The sequence below is a fragment of the Cephus cinctus genome, unplaced genomic scaffold (assembly GCF_000341935.2).
Source record: "Cephus cinctus unplaced genomic scaffold, Ccin1 Ccin1_scaffold0617, whole genome shotgun sequence".
NCBI lineage: Eukaryota > Metazoa > Arthropoda > Insecta > Hymenoptera > Cephidae > Cephus > Cephus cinctus.
In genome coordinates this window covers 740,305-768,185 of record NW_014333261.1, presented here as the reverse complement: position 1 = coordinate 768,185, position 27,881 = coordinate 740,305, and the positions used below count along the sequence as shown (strand labels likewise).

The 27,881-nt window shown below is 46.3% G+C and overlaps 3 protein-coding genes across 6 annotated transcripts in view; 1 reads left to right on the top strand and 2 right to left on the bottom strand.

Moving 5' to 3' along the window:
- Positions 1-27,881, bottom strand: part of LOC107269215 (L-lactate dehydrogenase) — a 62,851-nt gene that overhangs the window by 3,859 nt on the left and 31,111 nt on the right. The window contains exon 1 of one of the 2 annotated variants that reach the window (XM_015742818.2): positions 1,534-1,669. The exons of the other annotated variant lie outside the window; for it this stretch is intronic. The gene's annotated coding sequence lies outside the window, so the exon portion shown is untranslated. Of the gene's footprint in view, positions 1-1,533; positions 1,670-27,881 lie in introns of those variants that run through there. 2 annotated transcript variants of the gene reach the window in all.
- Positions 1,672-2,436, top strand: LOC112494558. 2 transcript variants are annotated; one of them, XM_025086462.1, is made up of 3 exons: positions 1,672-1,761; positions 1,819-2,023; positions 2,127-2,436. In XM_025086462.1, the coding sequence occupies exons 1-3, from the start codon at positions 1,696-1,698 to the stop codon at positions 2,183-2,185; spliced, it is 330 nt and encodes a 109-aa protein (XP_024942230.1). In that variant the 5' UTR covers positions 1,672-1,695; the 3' UTR covers positions 2,186-2,436. The 2 variants fall into 2 exon arrangements, with proteins under 2 accessions (XP_024942230.1, XP_024942229.1); XM_025086461.1 differs by having other exon boundaries at positions 1,689-2,023.
- Positions 25,330-27,881, bottom strand: part of LOC107269167 — a 16,255-nt gene continuing 13,703 nt past the window's right edge. For both annotated transcript variants that reach the window (XM_025086452.1, XM_025086451.1), the window contains one exon: positions 25,330-26,001. In XM_025086452.1, the coding sequence (XP_024942220.1) occupies positions 25,730-26,001 (272 nt within the window). In that variant the 3' untranslated portion in view covers positions 25,330-25,729. The remainder of the gene's footprint in view (positions 26,002-27,881) is intronic.

The window sequence follows — 27,881 nt, the reverse complement described above, 5'->3', positions numbered from 1 at the left end:
TCCGCGAAGACTCGTATATTCGTACTAAGTTGGTTATAACGATGAGAAATTGAATAGACGAGTTGTTTTCAATCCCATGAAAAAAATATCCTTTGAGCTTTGCGAATTTTAGGTTAACCGTATCGAGAGTTACCCCCGGGTATACCTCAGGTACAAATGCATTCCCATTCAATTTGTGCGTTAATAATCCTCGGGTGAAAAGAAATGACGCCTCTAGAAACACGACGCATTCATCACTCGCGATCGATATTGCGAATGCGCTTTAACGACGCAGGAGATAGTATCGAACGTTCTGACTTCAGAGTTATTGAATCGCGTCAAATAATATACGAGCCAATAATGTACGAATTGTGCTGCAATTACGGAGCGCGTCGATCCTATCGGACGCATTGCTTTATAATTTAGTAATCGTTTACTCCACCGCTCATGGAAATCGACAGATACGAATCCACCATTCGTGAGTAGTATACCGTGTATACATAAACGGTCGTTAGGTTAGGTAAGACTAATTCTGATACTCAATGACTGTACATATGCAACCAAGGATAAGACGTAAATTGATACAAGGACCCAAAGTACGCTAGGGATGGCGAATTAAAAGGGCGGTACGTTTCTCAGTGTTTTGGTCGAGCACGAGCATGGGACGATAGTAGCGCCGCGAAGTGTAGCCAACGAACAAATAGCCAATTAAAATTCCGGTTGCACAGCAAACATACTTGTATCAGCTGCGGTACTACCCAAGCATTGTGCTTCGTGGCCGTGGCATGCGCACGCCCGGGCCTGCGCCTGTGTTACGGGGGCCCCGTTCGGCCGACTACGTTAGTAGATCCTGCACAGACGAGCAAAATGCCGCCTGATTTCGCTATCCGGATAAGCGAAAACTCGTTTGCACCGTCGGGAATAATCGTCCTGAGAATCACTACCGAATTTCAGGTACGCGCCGTTCACATACGTACAATACCCTTTAGGACCTATTATAACAGCAGATAAATATATAAGCAGGTATATACATGGCAGAGGGCATAAGGGTACGATCGAATTCTTCAACACCGCAGAATAAAGTCAAAAAGATGTTCCTTGTCCATAAAGGGTGATGCTGGATTAACAGGAAAAATAAAATAGCGCTACATGCGCCCTCGTCGCGGATCGCCTCAATAAATTAGAGCGCCATCCCGCTTATGATTCAATGCGCGCTTTAAGGGCTGCAAGAACGAATCGCTTCGCAGCGTTACTGGCCGCGTGGCTTTTAAAAGCGGTAGCCCGTAACGTGGAACCGGAGCGGGTTTTAGCGGCGAGTACTTTTTTCGCGGCTCCGACCACTTATTCCAATTAAAATTGCATCTCTATTTTAGGCGATGGCGCGCTCGTAAACGGTACGCTCAAATTAATTGGGCACTTAAACGTCGGGGATACGTTTGACTGAAAATTTAGCCAGCGACCATTCCGCGAGTTTGGATCTATATCGGATGTGGCCGTACGACCCGAAAGGTCGAGGAACCTTTTATAACGTGGCATACACTATATTTTATTTACCTGCAGGATAGAGCTACGGTACGTGGGTACCTAGTCGAACCCCAGGGAAGGGGATATTCCTCTCGATCCGTAGCTTCGGGGTACCGCAGTCGTTCTTGGCTTCTACTGTTCTTGTTGGCTGCAAGCTGTAAGCGAAGGGGCGAGGCTGAGGCGCAATTGTTTATGTTCATGTTCCGCCCTATCGTACGCATCGAACACGTACGGATACCTACCACGCAACGCGAACAGGTACGGTACGCTTTGTCTCTTGTCGGAGGATCATCATTTTGCTCTTGGGGCGTTAAGGACGACGTTCGCCTGGACGAGTGGGCAAGCGTGACAATGACGAAGTCCCGTGCATGGTCCACGTCAGGTATAACGGACGTGAAGGAATTGCCGAGGAAGGAAGCTGGGAAAGGGACGATCGACTTGACGGATCATGCGTCCTTTAAGACCTGGAGGATAGGGCGTCGGGACGGCCCCCGTCTGCCCTCTCGAATAGAAACCCAAGGTAAGCCATACCCCACGTACGTAAGTTTCGTGCGAAAGAGACTCGATTTAAAATAATGAAAGTTCTTGAGGTACCAGTCTTAAATTTCGGTACCTTACGGCAGTCCGTGATAGCTACTGGCCTAAGCTCAAAAAAGAAGCGGACCGGGCTGATGACAATTAATATCCTTATTCGAAGACCCCAGCGTCGTCTTTGGAGGTGAAGAGGCTCGGCCATCCACGGAGTCCTGGTCGAGAGTCGGGAGAGTGGACCAAGGTGAGTCGTGGTGGGTGATGCTGGAGAGGCGATAAAATCGCAAGAGCGAGAACGTACCGTAGCTATCTCGCCATTTACCGGCGCCGTCATACCACATGGGTGTACACCATCGACTCTTTATTCTTCCTTCTTTCTCGAGCCTTGCGCTTCTTCGCTTCTTTCCGTCCTTCTTGCTCCTTTCACTGTTTCTTCGTCTCCTTCGTTTCGTCTTGGTACTGCTCGTACGAGCATCTTCTTTCTGGCCTTCTTCGTCTCTCTCGTTCTCTGTATATTGTCCTGCCTCTCTCTCTCTCTCTCTCTCGCCCAACGTAGCCGCCGCTCGAACCTTGGCGAGAGAAAATTAATACTCCGAGAGTACGCGGCCATAAAGCTTCCCTGCGACGCGGTAATTACGTAGAACGCGCATTATACCCACCCTACAATATGATACTTCATACACGCCGGTGCTTTACGAGCTTCTGCTTGTAATAACAAAGCTCCACGACCGATGACAACTTAAAAACATCCCAATGATAAAGTTTCTAGTGTTTCCACGGGTAAGTGCAGTTCTGCAAAAGAGATTCCATTGCCACCCCCGCTCGCGCTAGGCCAACCGACTATCGTTATGACGTACATTAATCTCCGGTAAATTACCGGCTTGCTGCTCCCAGCTAAGAAGCGCAGCTAGCAAATGACCAGTCTACCTGCGGTTGGACGTTTTGTCTCCTTCCGTCGCTGGATACTTTTCTACGATCCTTTGGACAATTAATAATACTTATACAGGTACCCTTGTACAGTCCTAGCCGGGTACGGAGGATTTCTATTGGGTAATAAAAGTATATTGATTTCAGTAAATGTGAAAAAAGGACGAATGCCTGAATTCCGAATGGTTGTTTATATTCTTGTATTAAAAAATATATATAAAGATTTAAATTCCCCACGAGAGTGTAATAACGTATTGATCGTGCCGATCTTTCATGTAACGCAGGATGGCCGAGGAAAGTACCTCGGCGTTCTTACGTTGCAAAGAATAAAGAACCGCGTGGTGAGTCCGAGTAGATGAATTATGTTAAACGCCTGTTTAAATACATGTACGGCCTAGGGATACATCGGAGAGTCAGAGCGGTACCGCGTACCATTCGTCATTTCGATTTATATTAAATCGGCCTGCGAATGACCCGACAAACCAGAGTTCCAGCTTAGAGATCGACCTCCCCTTTATGGTCACCTTTTTTGACTTCTCTCTATCCAGCACCGCCATGGGATTTAAAATCTCGAGATTGAAATATCGGGCAGCAGCATTATCAAGGGTAAATCCCTTGTTAAGCGGTTATGTCCAAGCTGGTGTCTCTGTATTGGACCCACTGGGTCCCTTTGGACTGAAAAATTTATCCCAATGTATTTTGATCATATATTTGTAATTTCTTTTTTTTTAATTTTCACTCTTCCTCTTATTCAACTACAGCCGTCGTATCTACGTGTACGATGTACCACGTGGAGAGGACCACGTGGCGATATCGATTCCCGTGCAAATAGACGATAAACATTAATTGGAATCGGAGGGTACGAAACAAATGAACGTTTTGCCACCGGTGGCGAAACGACACGAGCCACGCACAGTGAGTCCACTGCGAGAGAGCACCATGAGAAATAAATACACGCAGAGAGAGAGAGAGAGAGAGAGAGAGAGAGAGAGAGAGAGAGAGAGAGGTGAGCGTAGTCAGGCAGAACGGTACGGCGGCACAGCCAGTGATTTATACAGAATCATATCTCCATCTTGAATGTCTTCATTTTTAACGCATGGCTGACCAACCGCCCCCTCTCGCTCTTGGCAACAGCCACTTTCGGCTACTTGGACTCGCACTTACTGTTCACTGCCAATTTTGCTTTTGCTACAGCTTTCCCTCTCGTAAAATTTGTCCCTCTTAGCAAAAAATTCATTAAAAGAACTTTCCGAAATTTCAAAACTTTTTCCACCCCCACCGTCTCTCGAAGACATCCTCCCGTAGCCGTAAATGCAAAGGAGGCCTCCAAGGTCCACGGGATACCTTAATGCACGTTCCCGTGCTCCACGATGAATTTTGCACGGTTTCCATAAGCGATTATTACCCCAGTGGTACACGAGCAGTGATTTCTTGATCATAAATTACACAGTTCCCGTCCGATTCATGAATTCCACACTGGCCGTCGTACCAGGAATTAATTTTAAACCGTAAGAATATACTCTGTCTCCCTCGCGATACCAGTCATACGATTCACCATCCTCGGTCGAAACTTCTCTATAGGATCCATGCCCGATAGTCTACCTACTGGAGATCGGTATTAAGGAACGTATGACCTTAATGAAGACGATGATGAGGATGATGATCGGTGCTACCCCACGTGGGTGCCACGCTACCAGGAAACCCCTAAAGATTAAAATCCTCGAGGGCCGTGTTCATCCACCTCTGTATTATGTCTCAAGTAGTCTCGTACCTACGTAGCCAACAATGCACCAGCAAAGCGGACGCGTGACGACTTCTCTTGAACAATGACCAGCGACTCTTGACTCCCGATCTTCGTCGTTCTTGCCGATCCTCGTACGGCAACAGTCATCAGCAGCAACGATAACCATTATGCGGGACGAGAGGACTCTTCTTCGTAGCAGAATATACCAACCGGTCGCTTCCGAATCCACGTACGTCACCTTAACGTCAAGTCAATTCCCACAGTCTATACCTGTGCATGGTATAATCGTACGTGCAACTTTTATACCGATGTAATAGCCATGCGCGCTATCTCTACCGATGGCGACGTCGCGACGCTCAATATGCCAGAAATAGCTGGCAAGGTGCATAAGGGCGTTGACTGGTCGCGCGGCAGTTTTGCTTTACGAGGCATCTGAGTGACATTTAGTACCAGTCGGCGTACTTTGCTGCCCTTGACAGCGATCCTGGACATTGGATTTTATACAGCTGGTAGATAGATACCTCGGTACAGGGTAGGTATGCCTAGAGATCCTACCAACCGGTCGCTTCCGAATCCACGTACGTCACCTTAACGTCAAGTCAATTCCCACAGTCTATACCTGTGCATGGTATAATCGTACGTGCAACTTTTATACCGATGTAATAGCCATGCGCGCTATCTCTACCGATGGCGACGTCGCGACGCTCAATATGCCAGAAATAGCTGGCAAGGTGCATAAGGGCGTTGACTGGTCGCGCGGCAGTTTTGCTTTACGAGGCATCTGAGTGACATTTAGTACCAGTCGGCGTACTTTGCTGCCCTTGACAGCGATCCTGGACATTGGATTTTATACAGCTGGTAGATAGATACCTCGGTACAGGGTAGGTATGCCTAGAGATCCTTCAAATATTTATATATATATATATATATATATATACGTATATGCTGAGATTGGAAATAATTCTATGTTATTTCTCGGTACCATAGAACGTAAATTTGAAAAATTATCCTGTATTCTCACACTGGGATCCTGCGCAGTTTTGCTTCCGACTATCCCCATTGCGTATGCTGTACGGGACGTTTATTAAGAACGATTAAGCTTTATTTATTTAGCAATTAGAAAGCAGCGTGAATACGCTCACGTGTCCTTCTCGTGTCTTATTATGCGCGTCCACACCGAGAGACCCTTTGCTTCTAATGTAACCTAGCGATTGCACTTGCGATAGTGTGTATTACCCCGAGTAAAACTACACTTTACTTACGATTATTTCGCCCTGCGGTTCTCTACCGTCGAGCTTCGGATCGACGAGGCTTCTAGTTTCCACTGGTAATTAATTAACGGATGGATACTTACCGTCCTTTCCGGGAATTATGAACAACCTCGTTATACAGGTGACTTGATTTTAACTCGTGCCCATAAGTACGTATGGTGATTCATATTAATTCTTGTTATAGGGATTTCAGTGCTTTCCTTATGGGAATCTATAGACACGAAGAGCAATGTAATCCAGTGACTTGGTACTGTGTTCATATGTGAATATGTATATATGTATATACGAGTGACGATAGGTACCCATGTGTTACCATTGGCCCTAGGGTATTTACTGGGAATATGCTGGGATTTCAAACAGTTTTGTGTAATTCAACCGTGAGACTTTACCTATTCAATTTTTTATTTTTGTTATTATTATCAAGGGATAATGTATGTCTCATTAAATTATTGATAAAGCTTATACAGAGACTTTTAAATGGTTTGGGATGTCCCTGTTTAATGGATGGAGATCTTCTGGTATGATTTGTGGTATACTAAAGAGAAAAGATAAGGGAAATAGAATAAATGGTGACGTCCCCATTCATTTGATTTCTAGTCACTTTGATCCTTTTTCATGGTTCCATCGGCCGTAAAATAATGTCAGAAAATAAAAAATCGAGAGATCATCCCAGTCGAGATGCTGTGGCATTCAGGATGCAGAGGCCCGGTAAACTTTGAGGGACGGTGAATCGTCGAAAGATCGTTGAGAGATCGACAACAGGACAGCAAGGAATTAAGCCGATTCCGTCCGGGTCCTTTGTAAGGATTCTGGCTACGATTACCGAGCTAAGGATCAAACAGGACCCCGATTTCATGGTATAACCGTGCAATAGGTTAAGGGAATTCTTTTCCCTTTTCTTTTTTAAATTTCAAGTCGGTAATCTCATGTAGAATACCGACCGAGGATGCGAACGAGTCACGGTTCTCAACGAGTTTAGATGTGAGTTGCGTTTGGAAAGAAATTTGCATTTAATATATATATATATATATATATAGCTGAGAGAACAATTGAAAAGTCTGTGTAAATGGTAGACGATGCCACGAAGTGCGTTTCTGATCTTGAGACTCCAGCGTATTCACCTACCTCGTGACCATACGAAAGATAACTCATAAAGCCGGTTGTTTATTTTATTGGGTGCCTTTAGCCGTGCCGCCATACTTGGGAGAACCCTCGACTCTTGGACTAAGAGTAACGACATTTTCGAAATATCATTGTTTTACTGCGCGCGTAAAATTGACTTGACTCGACTCGAATCTCGCAAGGACTTTAACGACCCGTCCCGACTAGGACGAGCACCTTGCTAGCCATTCAGAATCCTTGGAATCTCAGCAACAACGAGAGTCGCTCTTAGGGGACTTTGTAGCGAAACAACGTGACTGTGGGATACGGTGGAATGAAAAGGGAGAGAAAAAATAAAAGCCGACAGGATAAATCTATGCACTGAGTAAGGATCTTGCAACGTACAAGACCCGTGCTGAAATCGATGTACTGTCCCAGGTACACAGGACAGAATTCTTCAGATAAGATAGCCACTTTAGAGTCCTACACTTTCCTGTATAATCTATGTTAATTTCTATGTAATTCTTTCCCTATCCTGAAACGATCATTGGATCCGGTAACGATCGCAATAAAAAAAAAAGAAAGAATGAAACTGAATTCTTTCGAGCTAACGCTACCCAAAGACGTCCATCGTGTATGTTAAGTTTTAATTGATACTCGATATCGCTTCTGCGAATGGGCACGGCTGGAGAGAAGAGATGCAACGGCAATAGGCCACTGGCGAGAGGACGTAGATTATTATCGGAACTCGTAATTCTGTATCTGCGCATGCCCATGAGCCTGCGCAGTGCAGCTGCGCAGCGAGGTGTAAGGAAGCCATGTTTTTTTGTCTTACGAACCCCCGTTTTTCTTACGTTCCTTAATCTTTGCCATACGGTAGCTAGCTTGGTATCTCAAAGAGATAAGCATCGTGCATACACTATAGATAGATGCCAGTCCGCGCAAACTGCTACAAGCGAGGATGGGATCACAATGCCGTAGAATAGATAATAGCCAATCACAGCCCGGTCCAATGCCACAGGAGTCCATAATAGCCTTAATGCCAGCAGTGAATAGGCCTTGTTGCTTGCGCAACCACTCGACTTGCTCTTCCTGAAGTATTCTCTCTTGCTATCGAACTGATATACTCCTCGAGTCTCTCTCTCTCTCTCTCTCTCTCTATTCTTACCTATCGCTATAGTCCGTCTCGGTCTATCTCTTCTCCTCTCTCTGGCTATCGAACTGATATACTCCTCGAGTCAGTGAATAGGCCTTGTTGCTTGCGCAACCACTCGACTTGCTCTTCCTGAAGTATTCTCTCTTGCTATCGAACTGATATACTCCTCGAGTCTCTCTCTCTCTCTCTCTCTCTCTATTCTTACCTATCGCTATAGTCCGTCTCGGTCTATCTCTTCTCCTCTCTCTGCCTCCTGCCTGCATTTACCATCCTTCACACTCGACGCTTCTTCTTGGCACGATCAACCGAGAAACGTATAGTTAGGCTGATTGTTCGGAACTCGCGGATCGCGCATTGTCGAGCGCATTTTTGTTTCTCGTAATGAACTATTGATCGCGGCTCAATCCTTTCACGCCGCTCCGTAGCAAAGGATCGAAAAAGGATCGGCCTGGCCGTCCGTCACAGTCTCCTCTACCAAAGGGGCGATCCTTCGGTTATTACGGGACAGTAACGAATTATAATGAGGCGTAATGCGCTCGAGGATTTTCTCTCTTTTTTTTTTGTATTTGCTTTTATTTTTATCTTTACGCGCCTCTTTTATTTATTCCACGAGTGGAACCATCGTCGGTACCTTAATCCTTTTCAAAGGGCTGCCACAGGGCTAAACCAGTTTCCGGATAATCTCAAATATTTTTCTTGATTTTTAAATCTCGAGTCGATTGAATAATTCTAAGATCCGTACTACAGCATGGATCATAAATATCATATCTTTCTCACAGGTACGATGAAAAATCGCATTGCTCATATAAATATTTAATACGTATCCGTGTAATGGCAACGTCATCAAAAGATCATATACTCCTCATATATACACATCCGGATAAATTGAACCGTAATACGTCCGTAATATATTATTACCACGATCTGATAATGTCCCTCGCTGTCATTCCCATGAGACAGCTTCAGATTAATTAGTTTAACAGATGCCCCCATATCCAAGCCAGCCGTATCATCCACTCTATCAGCCACTCGCCATTTCCACAGTGAGTCGGACCCGATTGCGTCTTGATTTATCGAACCGTCTCGCTAGCGTTCGCGTGCCACGGATTTATTTTTATGCTTGACCCTTATCCCCAGCCACCCAAGCCCACTCTCTTTATTTCAGAGCTACTAAGAAAGAAAAAGGCATCAACATTGGCTTGTGCCCAAGGGAACTGAAAAACGCTCACCAAGAGACAAACTGTCTTTTAGCGAGCAGAGGAGCCAACTGGCCACGACGAAATTTCCTAGTTTCTTGGACGAGAATCAAAATCATCGATAACTTACAATTCCTGTCACGCCATGTATATGTATAATGGACCATTGAAGGAATCAAGAAATTTCGAAATTCCAAGTTAAAGTAAAACGTCCCTAATCCTGAGGTCATCATCGACGTCCGATAGGATAGTAGACACCCGGTGCCTCGCACAGTACAAGAAATTTGATCCAACTAATGTCGAAGATAAATAACAATTATTTTATAATTAAACGGACGCTCCACGCTGTAAATAATGTCCCCGGTGAAGCTGCAACTTGACACCGCATTGCGGCTCATTTATAAAAGGTACGAGCGGCATCGATCAACCGCTCCCACGAGGAACGTGAGCGGTAGGCATCCAGAATGACCGGTAAGACGGAAACGTTAAATTTACCAAAATTAAAATATAATCGGAGAAAGAATTTTTTTTATTACATCGAATAAGCTCGCTCGCACACCTAGAAAAACCCTCTCTCTTCCCCGTATAAAGACGTACTACGGTGTTACGTAATTTCACGTTTCCCGTCATCCACCCAAAAAATTGTTGTCCAATTCGTTAAACCCGAGGAATAAATCTCAGCGAGCTAAACGGTTCATTAGCGAGGGAGTGGGTCGATCCATAGAACCCGTGCGGCTTTGATATAGCCAAAGCCCGATGACGCTCGGATTTCCCGTGAGGGTCAACCGACGGCAAAGGCCCCATCTAGGTAAAATAAGACTCGTCGAGGTCGTAAAACGGTCTCGCGCCGTAACTTATGTCCCATACGTATTCCTACGGTGTACGCATACACGTATCCAGATACTTCATGGCGGCTGGTAATGCGCTATAAAATACCGCATTGTATATCTAGCCACGATATCATCTAGGTTAAGAGCACCCGCGGACCTCTGGACGCGACAGCCGTAACCTTTTGCTAAAAGGTCGGATCGATGCCCGTGTCTTAATCGCTCACTTTCGAGCCATTCCCCATAAGACCCCTGTCCCCTTTCGTCCCCTTGTACCCAAAGAGGTTGGCTAAAAAATTTCCCGAATCCACCATAAAGTCTTATATGGGATCATATAGTATTACCTATACAAGGTATTCGGGCAACTGACTAAAGTCATGGTGAAACCTTGAGACTCTCCTTATAGGCTACCGAAACCTCTATTCTCATGGTGCACGGATGCATGGTGTGCATACGAGGCGGTGTTTCTTCCATGGTGTTCGATTACAGACGGGATACACGGGGAGTCCCGCTAGTTCGTCCGGCCATTCAATTCAGCCCTGTGAGCTATGGTGAGAGAAATGGCTAGGATAGAAGTCTATGGTGGTTACGCAATACCCATAAGTAGTAAGAAAACTACTGGAACGAGGTAAACCACAAGGTGTAAGGCAGGCTAACCTTTACTACACCATGCAAGGTGTAAGGGAGGATTGGTATTTTTTCATTATGACCCTTGATACGGTGAAGACGTGCTGTACGTTTTGGATGGTACCTTATGGTGTCGATATTGGGTATGGTGAGGTGTCGGGTATCCATAACCGACGATTCAAGATGAAAATAACTCCATGATGCGCCACAATGGAACTCGCTTCGGTACCGAGACAAAACCTCGTCGGTATAGGTGTATACGTACCGCCCAGCCCCCATAGAGGATCTCGACCCCCCATGAGTGAAGGGAGAACAAACGAAGTCTATCTAGAGAGAAGCGTCGAGTCACCCTCGACTTAATAACTAATTATCAATTAATTAAGAGCCGCGAGGGTTCAATTTCCGTTAACACCTAAGCCTTCGTGGTCCAGTCCTTATTTTTGAGCCCGTCGTATCTTTCAGGAGCATCGGGCTACTGCGCCCCCTCTTCGTTTCTTTTCTCTACCGAACTCTTATAATATGTATAATTTGTCTCTGTCTTCCTATCGAATTTCCTTATTGTGCTAATTCTCTCAATTTACTGATCCAATTCACTTGTCGTATATATATATATATATGCTGCTTAAAGTATCGCTTAACGTTTCCACAGCTCGCCGAAAAATTACTTCCAAGCATCGTTTGGAATTTCCATAAAATCAAGAGATCACGCGCCGCGAATAGTCTCCTCTCGCGCATCCTACTGATTAAGATCACGAAGATCGTGCGAACTCAACACGTATGCTTTATACGCACGTATAATAATGTAGGGTTATGTATGTGGATACACGTGAAATATAATTCCTGACAATTACTCGCCTTCCGTCCGCGAAGATTCGTATATAAGGACTCCCAATTTTTATGTACGATATATATGTATGTATTTGGGGTAAGGCTCCGCGTGCGGACTATAATATCGAATATATTGGATAATAATAATCCCGCGAGCACGTATACCTTCCAGCCGGGTGATTGGTTATTAGTTTTGGCCGTGCGATACAATCTTAATGGGAATACTTAGGTGGGAGGCTCCGAGACATTGAAGATGATCTATACTTCAGCCCGAGTACACACGGCCCTGATAGATCGGCCTACCCTATCCAACTGGGACCTACCGGGTATTCTACGTTAGAGGGGAGGCTCCTACGACGCAGCAACGACCTTAGCGCACAATGCAGCCAACACTGGCTGGATAAGATCGGGATCAAGATCTGAACTTGCTGCCTCGAGAACGCCTGCTGGGACCCACGCCTTTTTTGCACGCAGCCTTCCCCCATCGGACCCAGGGACTCCTTACTTATTAGCGCTCTCTCTATGACTCTCTTAGCTATTATCTCAGTTCCCGTTTTTTCCCCTCAAATATTTTCACTATCACCTGGACGGTCTATACAGCGGCGGAAAAGAATTGTTGGTAACGTTACGACAAGGCGCAGAGTCATTTCCTTGAACGCAGCTGACTGCACTTTCCGAAGGGTTCCCCTATACTACCAACCCTTTCCCATATGGCAAAACGTGGGAGTTCGGTTAGATTAACGTCCCATCAAGTTACTCGAATGCTCGATATGAACTCGAGGTGGGGTTCGTGCACCTTGACGAAAATTGCTTAAAGTGCATAATGGCTACGTGCGCATTTCCAAAGGTCCAGCGTGCACGTTAAATCACAAAAGTGTGCGCCCGGCTCGGGGACTGAGGAGGACGTGATGAACTCTCGCGATTAACACGTCACCGTGGAAGAGCGTGTTTAATCAGCGCGCGGAGAAAACGCTGCGGGGCGTCCGCCAGGGCCGGCCCTTGTCACACCCCTGGACCACGCGGAACACCCTGTCATAAATAACGGGTGAGAAGCCGCCCGAGAAGTCACGGGGGATGATAATTGTAAGTTACGCAGAACCATGGGTCCATCTATCTCTCTCTCTCTTGATACTTTTTTCTTCCGTCGGGTTCTTTTTTTTTTTTTTCCTTACCTTCTCTCGTACTCTCTCGTTCCTACCCTGAGTCCCTATGGGGGAGACGAGCACCCGTGACAAACGTCTTAGACCGCAGCTGGTAATCGCCACGAAGCCAAGTACCCCTAAGCTATCAATACGAAAATCGAACCGAGACCTTTATTTTCCCTAGTAACCTATGGAGCAAGACAGAGCAAGGGCCCGACCGACCGCTCAGCCGCGCCGTATTTAGGATCGTATTTGCTCGGATTGGGCTTCTCTATGTAAACGCAACCGCACGGAACGGAGCGCAGCGAACGCAGAACAACGGCCGGCGACTCAATCTGTGTAACGCGGTTCTTTCATAAAAAGGAGAGGGCCCCGGAGAGATGCTCACGACAAAAACCTCCGGGCATGGACCCGCTGCTGAATCACGAGATAATACCGTGAATGGGCCCCGATCATCGTGACGGTACAGGAGTCAAGTAGACCTTCTACCTCCGTCCTTTAGTCCCTCATCATTTCTACCTTATACCCTATACCTTACTACCTTCTATACGCCTACCTATACCACACTGCTTCTGCTTCTCCTTCATCAACTCCACTTCGGCATCCTCTTCGCTTTTTCACACGATTACCCTCCTCTATTTTTCAGTAGGTACCTACTACGTCAACCGGTGGACATTTCCACGTGGACCCGATACCAAATCTCGTGACGTATATGCTTGATAGCGTTAAGGCACTAGGTATACGTGACGTCATACCAATCGAGTTATCATTCGTTTCATAAAGTATTGACGTGCAGAAATACTCGACTGGACAGGATGATCTCTTTTACTCGACTCGTTACAGTAGGATAAGTTCGCGAAGAACTTTCGCAAGAAGTTAAGATCTCTCGTCGCGGCTTGTAAGCTACGATTTATGCAGGCATCTTATGGTACTACCGTTGCACTCAGTTTTTTCATCGATAATAATCATAATAACGAGACAATAATACTCGGCAAAGTGATTTCGAAAAGTTATTTTTTTTGATCTATTACGATCCTAGCCAGAAATGAGACTGTCAAAGTGAACTCAAGTTCCGTAACTTGTAGAGGATACCGAGTTACAGGAATGACGAGAGGAATTGAAAAGATGATTATTTACTAAGTGCGCTAAAATGTGACAGAGAAAAACGTGTTAACGAAGGAGTTGAAAAAACTCATTAAAAAGTAGAAATTCGAGTTGGAATTTTACGGTGGTCGAAAATTCGACAAGTTTTGAATACGTGATGAAGATTACGAAGAGACAGGATCCTAACTAAGGTAACTCAGAGATCCAATCGAACGGATTGGAATTCCTTGAGAGGAGTCCTGCCAATGAGTCCCAACGTGTAGGATCGGTCGGCGAATTTTTTTGCCAAATTAAAATGGCACCGGCATTAATTAATCAAAGGTCCCTGCAGAGGGAGACCACTATCCGCGGGACTCTCGACAGACGAACTCTCCCCGTAGGTAATATCTCCTCGATTAAACCGAATGCTCCACCAATCATCGGTCCCTCCTCATCGCGATAAAAAGCCGACGGTCCATTGTGCCTCGCAGCGATAAACGGCTTTTTAGCCTAAACCAGTTGAATATTCAACAAGTGCCGCGGACTAGCGGCGGCAATTAATATTGATTTTATTAAAGTCCTTTCCTTTCTTGTCGATCCGATCGGACGACAACAGTTGTTCGCTCGAGTTTCGCGGTGAATTCTAGGGACTTTTTCTTTACACTCACCTACCCCGCTCTTCGCTACTTATATGGTGCAAGTAATAGCTTGATTAGTACCAGGGAAAACAGGGTCCTTCGACGAAAATGAATACGTGGGAGGGCTCATAAATGGATGATCTACCTGACCAGGTCCAGGTGCACTACCGAAGCAAGATCACGGATCCGGGGAAACATTGCGAAATATAATAAAATCTTAGAAAACCTTGATACAGACATAGCCCAAAGCAACGAACGAGAATCAGGACCAGATGCTGCCGGTGAAGACGCTACGGGACGCCCGGCGCCCTGGGAGTGAAGACGTTCGAGTAATTGGCCCTCTCCTTCGATTCCGACTCTGGCACGAACTCGAGCCTCTCGTTACAGCATGCGCCATGGTGTTGGCCAGGTTGTGCTCGGTGTCGGCGGAGGGCTACTGATTACAGGCTGCCCTCCAGGCTCCGTCCGCCTTGCCGATCCTCGGCTTCGTTCAGTTGGTACACATGTAGGTAGACCCTCGTATAATAAGGCTAACCCGAAATTCCACCCCCTCTCGCCTGCATACAAAACATCCCGATATTCAAGATTCTTGAAAGGACCTGATGATCTTCAAGATCAACTTTGGGTACCGGCTGAATCAGATGATAATATTCAGGGTAACCATGAGTATCACCCGATAACCTAACTATTAAAAATTTTCAGATCACTCCCATAACCCGTATACCGGATTGAGTCTTGACAGGATAACCAGACACTGCCCACATCAAAGAACGAGGCTCGTTTCTTTCCCTGTGCGAAGTATCCGGAAAATACTGATTACCCGGTTGTATATTGGCATACAGCAGTCTTGTCGCGCATGACTATTTCTACTTTGTAATATGTCCACCAAACACGAGGACAATGGATTGTCATGCGACAGATAGCACGTTGTTTTTGCCCTGACTACTTTTTACCTGTATTAACGCTACTTCGCAGGGTCGCGACTACCAACAGTCACAGAGAAAAAGGATAACGTGGATTGCGCACTGTGTGCTGCACTGACAGCACGTGTTGACCTGCCCACGGAAACACCTTTTACAGAAGGTCCACTTCACGCCACACCAAGAGGTAGCTCCGTCTGTAATTAGTCGGACCGTGAGACTGGGCTCCTAATGAATTCGGCAGTAGTTGCTGACACAGGTACGTAAATCAATCGGCCATGACCGTTTCCACGGAGGAGGTCGTGGATAATTGGAGCAGCGACAAGTTGATCAGCTCCCTCGCCTCCTTGAGGTTGTCATTGCCAGAATTAAACCCGCACGAACTACCGCGTCTCTTTATAGTCCTATCCCAGTGTACCGGTGCCTTAGTCACCCGATTCTCCGTTCGAGGCGCCTCTGTCCTTCCACGTCCCTGAAACAAAGGGACTAATAATGTTGGGCCTTTCGTGTCTACCAGGTTGCTCGTTCCGAGTGCGAAGACACCTCGGCAATAACTGTGTCTCGTATGTTCTCCATTAGGGCACCCATTATTCTTAGACCTCTTGCCTGCCTGCTACGTTCGCTTGCCGCTTCCTTTTTTCATCGCTTCGGAATCAGACGGAATAAATGGGACTTCCTCTAACGTTCGTCTCAATTAGACATATGCTTAGGTAAAGTGGTCCGAATTAAAGTGGCGGTAATAATATCGGATCTCAGGAGGGTTATGGGTACGAAATGATAATAAAAAGGGGCTGATTAATCGTTGAGCGTTGTGCGCATGCGTAGACGAAGATTCCGACGAGGCAGAGTCCCCGGCGCGCAGTAATGTTGATTGCGTGGAATCCGGCCATCGTGACTTCTCTTCTCCTCTTCTGGTCACCCAGGGATTTCTTGCAGTCGAGCGGGAGGATCGCACGCACAGCCACCACGTAGCTGGGGGACGACACGTCGCTTTTCTGAGGACTCGCCGCGGTTTCCGGACGCTCTGAGTTATACGCATTCGCTAGACGAGCAGCTCGAGAACTTTTACTCCAAGTACGAGACTAAAGGGGGAAAGGAACTGTAACCCCAATTTTCGTTTTACTACTAAAGTGTAATTGAAGCCCCGATAATCGAAATCGTTGCTCCATTATAAACGAGGCTTTGTGCGATTTTTATGTAAAATTCAGTACCCGGCAAGTCCACGTGAACCCTGCCGACGTTAACAATGCTAAAACGAGCATCGGGAACGCCGACCAAAGGGAAGTCTTCTTGACCGCGTCGCGTGACGAATACTTTAATCTTAACTCGGATCCACGTGCACCCCGCTTGGAATTTCATTATAGTATCGCAAAAATGACATTCGTCCCGCCATTTATCGTCGTGTTAATTCCACGTCGTCAGGATGAAAGAAAGCGTATCCTCGTGACGAGGCATTTCGGTACGGTGCTCGAAGGTATAGACGAATCTGTCACGTCCTCCGTGTCCAGGGTCATCCGGAGGAACCTTGGCGTATCGTCATCCCTTAGCCAAGACTGCCGAGGTAAGAAATTAAAAAGAGCAGAAGGAAAACAGAAGAAAAATTTTTTTTTCCAACTCGCAGAACCGTCGACTGGCTCACGGAGTAAGCAAGTAGCCCCGTCCATTCTCATCAGCGTGCCCGTAAAAGCAACGGACCAGGAATGGAAGGACAGCAGGCTCTTATTTCATCGTACCCGATAAATGTCGCCAAGTGATAATAAAGAAGAGCCAGACAAAGAGACTCTCTCACGGTAAGAGACAGAGAACTCAAGCATGTATCTACAAGCTAAGGGTTGAGAAGGCGGACGCGGTAAGGAAGGTTAGATATCAAGGTGAACGAAGATGAAGGTTAGGTTTTAAAACTATCTTAAGTCCCTCGCAGACCGCCACAGCCTCCAGCACACACTCCGGCTTGTCCCGCGCATGGTAGCTCGAGAAGCTGCGCTATCTTGATGCAGATAACTCTCTCCTCTGCTCGCGCACGTTGTTATTCCCTCTTCCTTAGCGGCTCGTCCTTCTTCTCAACCTACCAACCTACCTAACCCTATAAAATCCACCAGAAACTTCAGCTCCCTCTGTACTACCCATGACGCGGACTCTCTCTCTCGCACGCGCACTGGCACGACACACCTCCATCCTTGTAGACCTTCTTTCCTACCCGTTCGTACATTTAGGACGGGACGGCCGACCGTGTGCGTGCGTGTTTTATTATCGTGAACCAGCAGCATTCTTTATTTCTACCATTCCTCTTTTATTTTCTTCTTTACTCGGTAACGTGGCCCACACCGAGCCAACCCTTCCTGCCTTAGATCTTCCTAGTGTTGCCGAATGACTTTTCTATTGGTTTGCTGAATTTTGAAATTTTTTAAAAATTTTCAAAAATTTTTTTTTTTCAAAATTACAGGGGGTGCTGATACTTTGATAAAATTTTTACTTAGTCTTGTTGCGGTGACCATCGCGCTTGTCGGAACTTCATCTACCGCGAGTCTTTACGAGGGGCGTGACAGAGTCTCGTTACCAGAGGAATACCAGAACTCGCGGCTTGTCCCGTAGGATCCCTATCTCGGGAAAACGGCACTCCGCCCCTGACGGTGCTGGAAGTGCTTACAGACGGCGTAGCAAGAAGTGAATAGGTTGGATGACAAGAAAAAGAGTGTAGCTCGTTCTTCCCGTGGCGATGAGATTCCGTGTGTTGGTACGCGATAAGGTGTGCGCCTTGTTTCTATACAGTGAAATGAAACGGAACGGGCCCGGATCGGTGGAGTCTCTTAAGGCCCAGAGGGACTTCCTCCAAGGTTCTGGGCCCTTCGAGCCAGAGCCCCTCTCTCTTCTACTATGCGCTTCTTATGCAAACCGGCTTCGCCTTCGTGAAAACAAAACGAAGAAATAATGGATCTTCGAGCCACCAGGAAACAATCCTCTTCTTCTTCTTCTTCTTCTTCTTCTTAGTCCTTGTCGTCTTCTTCTTCTTCTTCTTCTTCCTTCGTGCGCGACACCCGCGACGCTATCGAGCCACCAGGAAACAATCCTCTTGCGCTTCTTATGCAAACCGGCTTCGCCTTCGTGAAAACAAAACGAAGAAATAATGGATCTTCGAGCCACCAGGAAACAATCCTCTTCTTCTTCTTCTTCTTCTTCTTCTTCTTAGTCCTTGTCGTCTTCTTCTTCTTCTTCTTCTTCCTTCGTGCGCGACACCCGCGACGCTATATAACATCTACGTGATCGTCGATCTCTGTGTCCTCCAGTCCCGACATCGAAATCGCTCCTTCTGCTCCTCTTTTCTTTCGCGGAACGAACGCTTCGTCTTCGGACATCTCGAGAATAAAAGGCGAGTCCATCTTACTTTCAAAGTCCGTAGTCCTTGGCTTATCGTTAGTCATGTTCGATTCTACCCTATTCAAGGAAGACGTACAGATGCTATTTCTTGTAGATCCCAAGGGCTTCCTATAACTGATACTTATCAGGTATGACCAGGAGACTAACCGGTTTTTGGTATTATTTATATTAATTTTATATTAATACTTAATGTTAATACTCAAAATCAAAAAATGACTATCGCACGCTAAAACCTATGGCGTGAATTGGACGTCCCGTGTAACATGGACACAAGATAAATATCTATAAGACAATGGATCGTCGAGGGTGGGTCGGAACACCGAGTTCACGTGGTTTAAATTTGCATCCGTCCCTCCCTCGATCCGCTTATAAATCACAGGCCCATCCCTAGAGACTTCTTGGCTGTCTATAGGCAGATCCATGGATGCGTGCGAAAGAAATTCGTGCAAACCCCGCTGATCGTCTCTGGTCCTTTTTCGGTATTAAAAAAAAGAGAGAAATAAAAAAAATAATAAAGATAAATGGAAACAGTGGTTCGTGTGTCTCTTTGGTGGGAACGTGAATCGGTTATCTGACATCTATCCGACTAAATCAAAGGTTCCGAGAGTGCCGGATGGTTTACGATCTTTTTACGAAGAACGAGGTGGAGGTAAGGCCCGAAAATTTTGATTGTCCAGGACGGAATGCCCGTAGCGCCGTCACAGTCCCGAACACGCGTGCCAGGGTTCTCTTGGTTGATGCGTTAAAAAAAAGAAAAAAAGAAAACGGGATTACCTCTCCTGGACCACGTCACTTTCTTAGCGACTCTCCGCGTTCTGGGCAACTATACTGCAGATGCTCCCTGTCTATTCTATAACTTTATAGCGCTCACTTTTATCTGGCCCCTAATTAATGGCCCATAAATTACGGGCGACGAGTCGTTAATAGCGAATACTCGCTGACGGGGCCTTACCAGTATCACGGGCCTTGGCTTACCCCCGGCGTATAACGTAATCTGCCCGTAACATCGGAACTCGCGCATCGGCTTCGTTCGCGGTTATGTATTCGGTGTACTTACAGGCGATATAGGCAATTATATTTGTGCAACAAGTGCTTACCAGCCGTAAGGGCCGCGTCCGTGCCGCGTTCCAAGACGCAGGGTCCTCCTCATGTATCTTCCATTCATAGGAAGCAACAACCGAGCAACACGAGCTGCATGGATGAACTTTTTCCGGGTATCTTTTTCTTTCAGCCTGTGAAACCAGATTAACAACTTTCCACGTAACACGAGGCTAAAATAAATCCTTACTGAATTTATACGCAAGCAATCGTTTTACGGGAAATTAATACAGATACATATATACTGCACGGTCTTAACGATTGAGCCAGATATTGACACTCGTCAGCTCTCGAATAGGACTTTATACACGTAATCGAGTAAATATTCATGAAATTCTACTATTCGTTGAATACTTCACGCCCACTGCTAAGAATTTTTACTGTTTCCCTCAATAAAAATGGCATATAGGTATATTATGCACGTATACGTATGGTCGTTCGTTTAAATCCAGGGAGACGCTGACTACTCGTATAGACTACCGAATGGCTTCGGGAGGCTGAAAGGAGGCAAATTTATCCGGGCCAGTTCAGGAGAAACCGGAATCCGAACTGTCAAGGAGAGGCGAAAAAGGCTACTAGGGAGTAGGAGGTAAGAGAAGCTCGATATAAAGCGACTTGGAGCATGTGTCAATGTTCTGGTTGGCTCGCGTCATCATGGCGACGGCGCACCTTGGTGTAACCAGTCCTGCCTAGACCAGTGTGCCAGCACGTCGAAGAAGAGTCTCATCGCCTGGGCATGCAGGACGTCTTGTACAATTTGCTCGAACATGACCGCCTCGGTGAGGTCTTTCGAACTAGACACACTCCACGGGTTGGTAGGAGACACGTGTGCACGTAGGATAGGAATAAGTCGCTGGGAATAAGATGATAAAACAGTTTGAGGCCACGTGGTTAAAAATGATAAACCGTACGAGATATCCTGAAGGTGGAGAAAAGAAAGGAATATCTTAGTCATCGGAATGAAGTCATCACGATGAACTACGAGAGTTCTTAATATCCGACCGGTGTACAGGTACTCGTACAGACGGTAACGATCAAAATCGAAACTATGACCGACGCCTTTTGTGCAATCCTCCAAATAATCCACGCCCCTCGCTAATAAAACTAATTACGGTATCCATCCGGTCCCGGTGATCATCCGATAAAGTATAATAAATGCCGTGGAGTTCGGTAGTTCTTTGAGCGACGTGCGTATAGCTATGAGGTATAGAAGAGGATCGGTAGCCCCCGTGGAAGTCTTCGATAATTCAAATAAGGGCCCCGAAGGAATGCGTCTTCGTGGCTCTAATGATTCCTCGGCTCCCAAGAGCCACCCGGGTCCGAGATGATATCGCGTAAGGCTCAAAGTTTTTCAGTGGGCTACTGCTACGGGGTAACCTGTCGACAACCGATCGGGAAATCTTCCACGAGGAATTGGTGACTTGTTCCTTGCTAATGGTCAGGATCGACCTTAGATTAATAGAAGGCCGTGGCACGTAGCATTGCCGGCTCTAGCTGGGTACTGTGGTACACGCGGGTAGCTGTGGCGGATAGATATAGAGGCGTAATAAAATAAAAGTGCCCGAACGCGATTTCGTCCTCTGCTCGTATACGCGAAGGTGTTGCCGTCGTCGCGTCATTCTCATTCAAGCAGGACTTCCTTTTGATCGCGCGTGTGAATGCGCCCCAAGAAAGAGGAAGCCGGCTCCATCTCCATTGTATCCTGATACGTACGACCTGGATGAATATTCGAGTAAAGAGAGCGCATGGTGTTGGCTCCCGGAATGAATGGGCGAGTGATGTTTGTTTTGAGTGCAGGTTCGCCCTTTGTCTCAAGGGACGCCGCCGTTTTCCAGAGGGAAAAGAGAGAGAGAGAGAGAGAGAGGGCTCTCACGCCGAGATGAAACGAGAGCCATGAGACATATAGTCAGGGCCGTCGTGTGGAGCGAGTAATGCATGGGGTTTACAATTTTATGACAGGTATACTTTTCTTTTTTATTTTCGTTTCTTCGCACCTTTCGCAAATTTTTTTTTTTTCACGCCATCCGATACGCCGGTACAATCGTCAACGAAATTCCTGTTGATCCGCATCGCGTGGAAGCATGCAAGCTCTCTGGTCTACCGTGAATAACTTTGAGGAAAAAAAGGATGATCTTCGAGATGGAAGAGACGGAGGAGAGTAGGACCCTGTAACCCTTTGATTCTGGAGCACGCACCGACTCGATAGAGACATTAGCTATGCTTCTTGTTCTTGCTCGACCCGGTGCGCAAGGCCCAACGAAATCACTACTGTGACGGCCCTGTTATGCCAGAGCGGTTGGGAGCAGCATCCTGGGGTGTAGTTCCTTTAGGTATCTATATAGGTATATATGCTGGGGCCTAGGTGGGACCTGTGGAACGGTGGGGCCTTGTTGGCACGGAGGCTCGGGAGAGGTTTGTTCGAGTAATTAAAAGCTTAGTTTTAGCTGAGAGTTCTGTTTGCACTGGATAGGCCCCCGCTGCCGCTCTCCGAACTCCGGGAACAGCGTCTAGGGCCTGAAAATTCTGGCAGGTTGACACCTCCGCTTACCGAAGACTCGAACGGTCCTAGAACCTGTACCGATACGAGTTTCTTCTTTTATCTTTTGATCCTCTTCGTCTTTTTGTCTTCCATCTTGAGGCTACTTTTTTTGGACAACACGCACGAGTTCCCGCCGCGACTTCGGCGGCCATCGTCGCCGTTTTGCGGTACCGCCTTAAGAACCACCTAGCAGCTTCTTCTTTATTCACCGAAAGAAAAGTGGCCCGAGTTTTGCGCCACTCTCGGGCCGCTAATGCCCCCAAGTGATACATTTCTATGCAAAAGACCCTAAGCACCGGACCCGATTAAGATTCCTGGGTATCTCCACGACTGCTTGGGTCTCCCCTCCGGTAGGTAAATCCTGAAGGTTTTAATACGATGGACTCTCGCGTCAAGTGAGATAAACCATAGACGTGCAGGTGCGTCCACAAGTCTAGAATTCCTACTTTCCCTATTTAAATAGACGCTTTAAATTCCTTTACACTGTCTATGGGACTCGTGTCGAATTATGAGAAATTTCTTTTTTTTTTTTCTTCACAGAGTGTCTATTTATTTTAATAGGACCCCGCGAAGTGGGACTTACTCGGACTCTTTCCTGACGCGGGTGTCGCCATCAGTCGGCACTCACTAAATTACCGGGACGTTAAGAATCCGAGCGCGAAGGTAATTCCTGCAGTGATGCGATATCGTAGGGTCGCATCTCCATGACAAATACTGGCAGGACCTCGCGCGGACGCAGATCCTATCTGGTCCCCGTAGATAAATCGACCCACGTGTAAGGGGGCCCAGTGTGCACGTAACACGTAGGTAAGAAGGTACGTAAAGGCTTCTTCGTCCAGGGGCCCATACCTCTCGCCGACCCCGCGTTAACCTCGCCTGTCCAATCCGGACCGCACAGCCTAATTAACTCTACCGCCACCCTCCGACACGGAGGGCCTTATCGAGCCGATTAATAGAGGGGGGGGGGGTGCCTTATCTTGGGAATTAGCTTGTAGACAAGAATTGAAAAACGTGAGCGCAGACTCGTGTCTCTTATCTGGTCTCTCGGGTCCGCGTGCCTCCAAGTGTAAGGAAAACAGGACCGGTCAGCATGGCGAACATTTTTTCAGCCTTACCTTCGTTAATCTTCACAGCGTGCAAAACCAGTCGAGAGACACTCCCGTTGAAACCTCAATGCCGATAGGACCCGACTGTTCGCCGGCTTAAGATTGTCAAGCGGCGATGAGTCTGCGAGAGGAAAAGATATTAAAAATTTCGTCACGGAACATTAAGGCAGGGTACCCGGAGAAAGGCGCCGCCAATCCTAATTGATTTGCTCACCAAGATCCCGCAGGTCCACGGCACGGCGAAGCTTCCAGTAACGTTGCCGTCGCGAGGGACCCCTCTTTTATGGGAACTCTCAGGCCCCGATCGATCCGGATTGCAGGGACCCCGTTTGACCTCCCCATAAGCAGGTGCTTCTACAGGAGCCCCAATTAAGCTTTATAGATGAAAAGGAGTTGTAAGTCAGTCGCCTGACCTAAAGCCGGGCGAAGAACCAGCTACGAACTCTATTTCGTTTACGCTTGGAAGTGGCCGTCGGGCCATATATTTATTTATGTACAATGAATAGCTCTTAACCTCAATAGAGATAAGATAAGCCATATACGTGTACAAAGTAAATACCTACAGTCAAGAATTAACAGTCCGTGACTATAAAAAGATATAATATAATTGAACCTCCAAAATAATAACGATCCAACCCCAATTTTCGAATCGTCAATATCATTTTGTAGATCCACAAAAATTCCATAATTTTCCTTTCCTTCGGATTCTAGTAACGTAACCTAGAATTCACCATCTGCTGGCTGATCACGCGCACCCCTATCCTGCTCCACTTAGGCGTTTATCGCTCCGAATGCCGATACCCAAGAGGGCGCAGCTGCGAAACCGTCTCCGGTAGCGGACGATCGGCGCAGAACGAACTAAAGGGAGTAAATGTATGCGGGACGGGCAGACATTTAGCAAAGCCGCGGGCATAAATTTGTAGAACGCCGATATTCCCAGTCTTCCCTCACCTTTAAGAAACATATAAATACCTCGCCTTGAAGTCCTATCTCGACTCGGGCAGTAGATACAGCGCGAAAGAAAGAATAAAAATAAGAAGAGATACCGAAGGGAATCCCGAGGCCTCGTAGCTACGCCTTTCGAGAAGGCAAAGTGTATACGCGCCATCTATTGCACAGCGCTACCCTACGTACGCGAGTACTTGGCTATACCTATGCCTCATGTACATACAGTTAATACCAGACGTAGGAGTATTTCCAAAAGCAGTAAACCTGACCTTAAAGAAATTTCGGGGGATTAAAAATCGCAGTAAAAAAAAATCAATCCCAATAACCCATCTTTTCCAAAATTCAAATATCGAGACATAATTGTACGAATAAAAAAAAACTTCGATTAATTATTCACTCGATAAAGTCGATCGCTCTACAGGTCTTGGAAATACGCGAACTGGCAAACTCGCCGGCGAACGTCAGGGAGGAGATTTAGAGGCCGCGACGGCGGACAATGCACGACACCTGCAGCACCTCGCTCGCGAGGTCCATCCCGGCGTGTAGAACGCTAAAGCAATAGCAAGAGTTCTAGGTAGTACATCGTATCCGGAGAAGTTCCGCGCAGGTGGTCAGGGCCGGTGAGCAACGGTAGGACCCGTCCTTGAACCAGGTCGATGAATCCCACTAGGGCATAAGAACGGAAGGCGTCTTGGTCGATCGGATCGATTAACTATACAGTGAAATAGGCTAGAATGGGCAGAGTATGAAAAAGTTTTATTGTAGACAGTAGATGGATAACGAGGTGACACGAGGTTCATTAATATATGTTAATACATAACTCTTAACAGGGTTGGCTCTTGCAGCCTGAATCCGCAAGGCGTTATTAAGCTTGGCTAATGAATTATTCCATAGGCTCTTTTTTATTCAGCTCTTCGTAGCCCTGCTAAACCCCCTGCTGACGAAAGGTATACCAAACCACACCGAACGAAATCCCCAGACCCACCGTCATCCCCAACGACAATTCCCTATCTAAATATTAATTAGACAGCCAATTATAGTTTAGTAGCTATATCATGAATTTATAATTTTCGAACGCAATTAAAACCCAGCCAATTATCCGACTGCCAACGGCTCTCCCCATTAAGTACACCTACAAGGGTTATACCAATGGCCCTAACAGCTTCGCATTAGTCGAAGCTCGTATCGGAACGTGATTCGCTACTGCTGTCGTCACTGAAGCGTGGTTCACGAATTTTCATCGTTAACGTCGCTGGCTTCGCCAGTATCAAATAATACAACCCTATCGGATTTCTCTTTATCCTCTTCATGGCTATCCCAAGATCCAACACTTTCAGTACAGCATACCTGGCCTCGTTATACGTTATTTTCGATTCTTGCATGACATACGTCACGATTTCATCCAAAGTAGCACCGTTGACCTCCATCGTTATCGGGTGACCTAAAACCGTTATCACTTATCAAAACCAAATTACATTGATGATGGTAAAAATTTTTTGGACAAAAAATTTTCTTTTTTTCTCTTTAAATTTATAAACCAATAAGCAACCTCATTTACATTGGCACGAGGACTAATTGGATTAACCTGGACGTGCATCGGTATGCGTGCGACAAGAATAACATCGTATCGCTTTATGGCTCGTATATTAATCCCATAATTGAGAGATGGCCGTTCGCAGGCTGCCGAGACTCACGCAACGCACCGCAAGACAGGCAAGAAACGGCCATTATCTAAGATGAAGTGTACCAGGAACGCTAACAGACTGTCCTTTCGTTATTTCTTTCCTTCGCGAAACTTACAATTGGACAAAGTTATAATCGAAGGTGGATAATTAACGCTGTGTAAATTATTATACACAGATTGGTAACAGACTCGTCGTACTTGTCTATTAGCCAGTCTGAAGGATGCCTCTTTCGTGAGCCAGGTTTCGGTTTCTTTGGGTCCTTGTGCGAAAATTCAGTATCCCCGACGGTGAATCAAGAATGGATTAAACTACCCACTACCAAGATTGGACGTCATGGCCGGGCTTTTTTTCTTAGCACCGACAGGTGATTCCTGGTAATTGAAGGGTGCCAAGGTATGGCAAGGTATAATTATCGGTACGCACGGGGCTTCAGAATGTGGCGGCTTATTCAACACGAGAATAGAGACATTATTCGACTTCGTTTTAGAACGATAGTCACTTCGAGAACATCTGCCACTTATTATGTGGATATATCTTTTTTTTTTTTTTTTTTTTCAAAGATTCACTATTCTTTTTTATTTCTCTTACTTCTCTTATACGGGCATGTCGCTCGCACTGGGCTTACAGGACGATTTAGTTCTTTCAGGTCTTATCTTGGAAACGACTCTTTCACTGTCAGAGACTGAAACGGATGGTGAGATTTCTTGACTTTAAAAAGACCGTCATTCAACATCTCCGACTTCGCGTTCAGCTCGTCGTCGGTGAAGAGATCAAAGCTCACGCGTGTAAAGTCACGGATCGCTAATTCACGGATTACCTATGGTAATTGCAGTAGCATTTTATATATATATATACATATTGAAATTCTTGGTGAAACATAAAATAAAAATCATGACCAGTCAAAATTCTAAAATTGATCAACCCGAAAAGAGATCGCAGATGTGTATACCTTGAATAATAATAATAATCGCATAATGAAATAATTTAACGTAATTGTGCCCGAAGTAAACATAAACGAAAGTGCAGTTGAAATGGATGGTAGGCGTGCGTGAGTATACTTTTTCCTTGGCTCCGCGGCTAGTAGAATCTCAAAGAAGAATGAGAGGAAGGAATCTACCATCTCTCCGGACGGTCGTCACGCGACGAAAGGATAACTGAGACTAATTAACCCGTCACCGGCTAATTACCAGCCGCGAACACTCTAGGTGAGCAGGTATAGTCTGCGGTCTCGCGAAATCGGCCCCCGACACTCGGGGGCCTAGTCTTATAAAGACAGATCGACCGAGCGAAACAGGCTTCCAATTGCTACGGGGGAGCCAACTGCGATCGGATAAAGTCATTACGTGGTGGACAAGTTTCCAAGTTGGCAAGAGAGACGATTCCTGGCATCTACCGTCTTCTTCTTCTTCGGTGCTTATCTGCCTGCCCAGCACGCGAGTCTTATACCGAACGAGGAAGAGCGTCGATTGAAGCGGCTGAAGAGAATAGCTCAAGGTCACCGGACGTCAACGACAGTGCTTATCTATATCGGTAAGACGGGAGGGCAGTATTCTAAAATTGCATATACACCCGATACGACACTGTATGACTAAATTGAGGAACTGATTAAAAAAAAAAAAAAAAAAAAAAAAAAAAA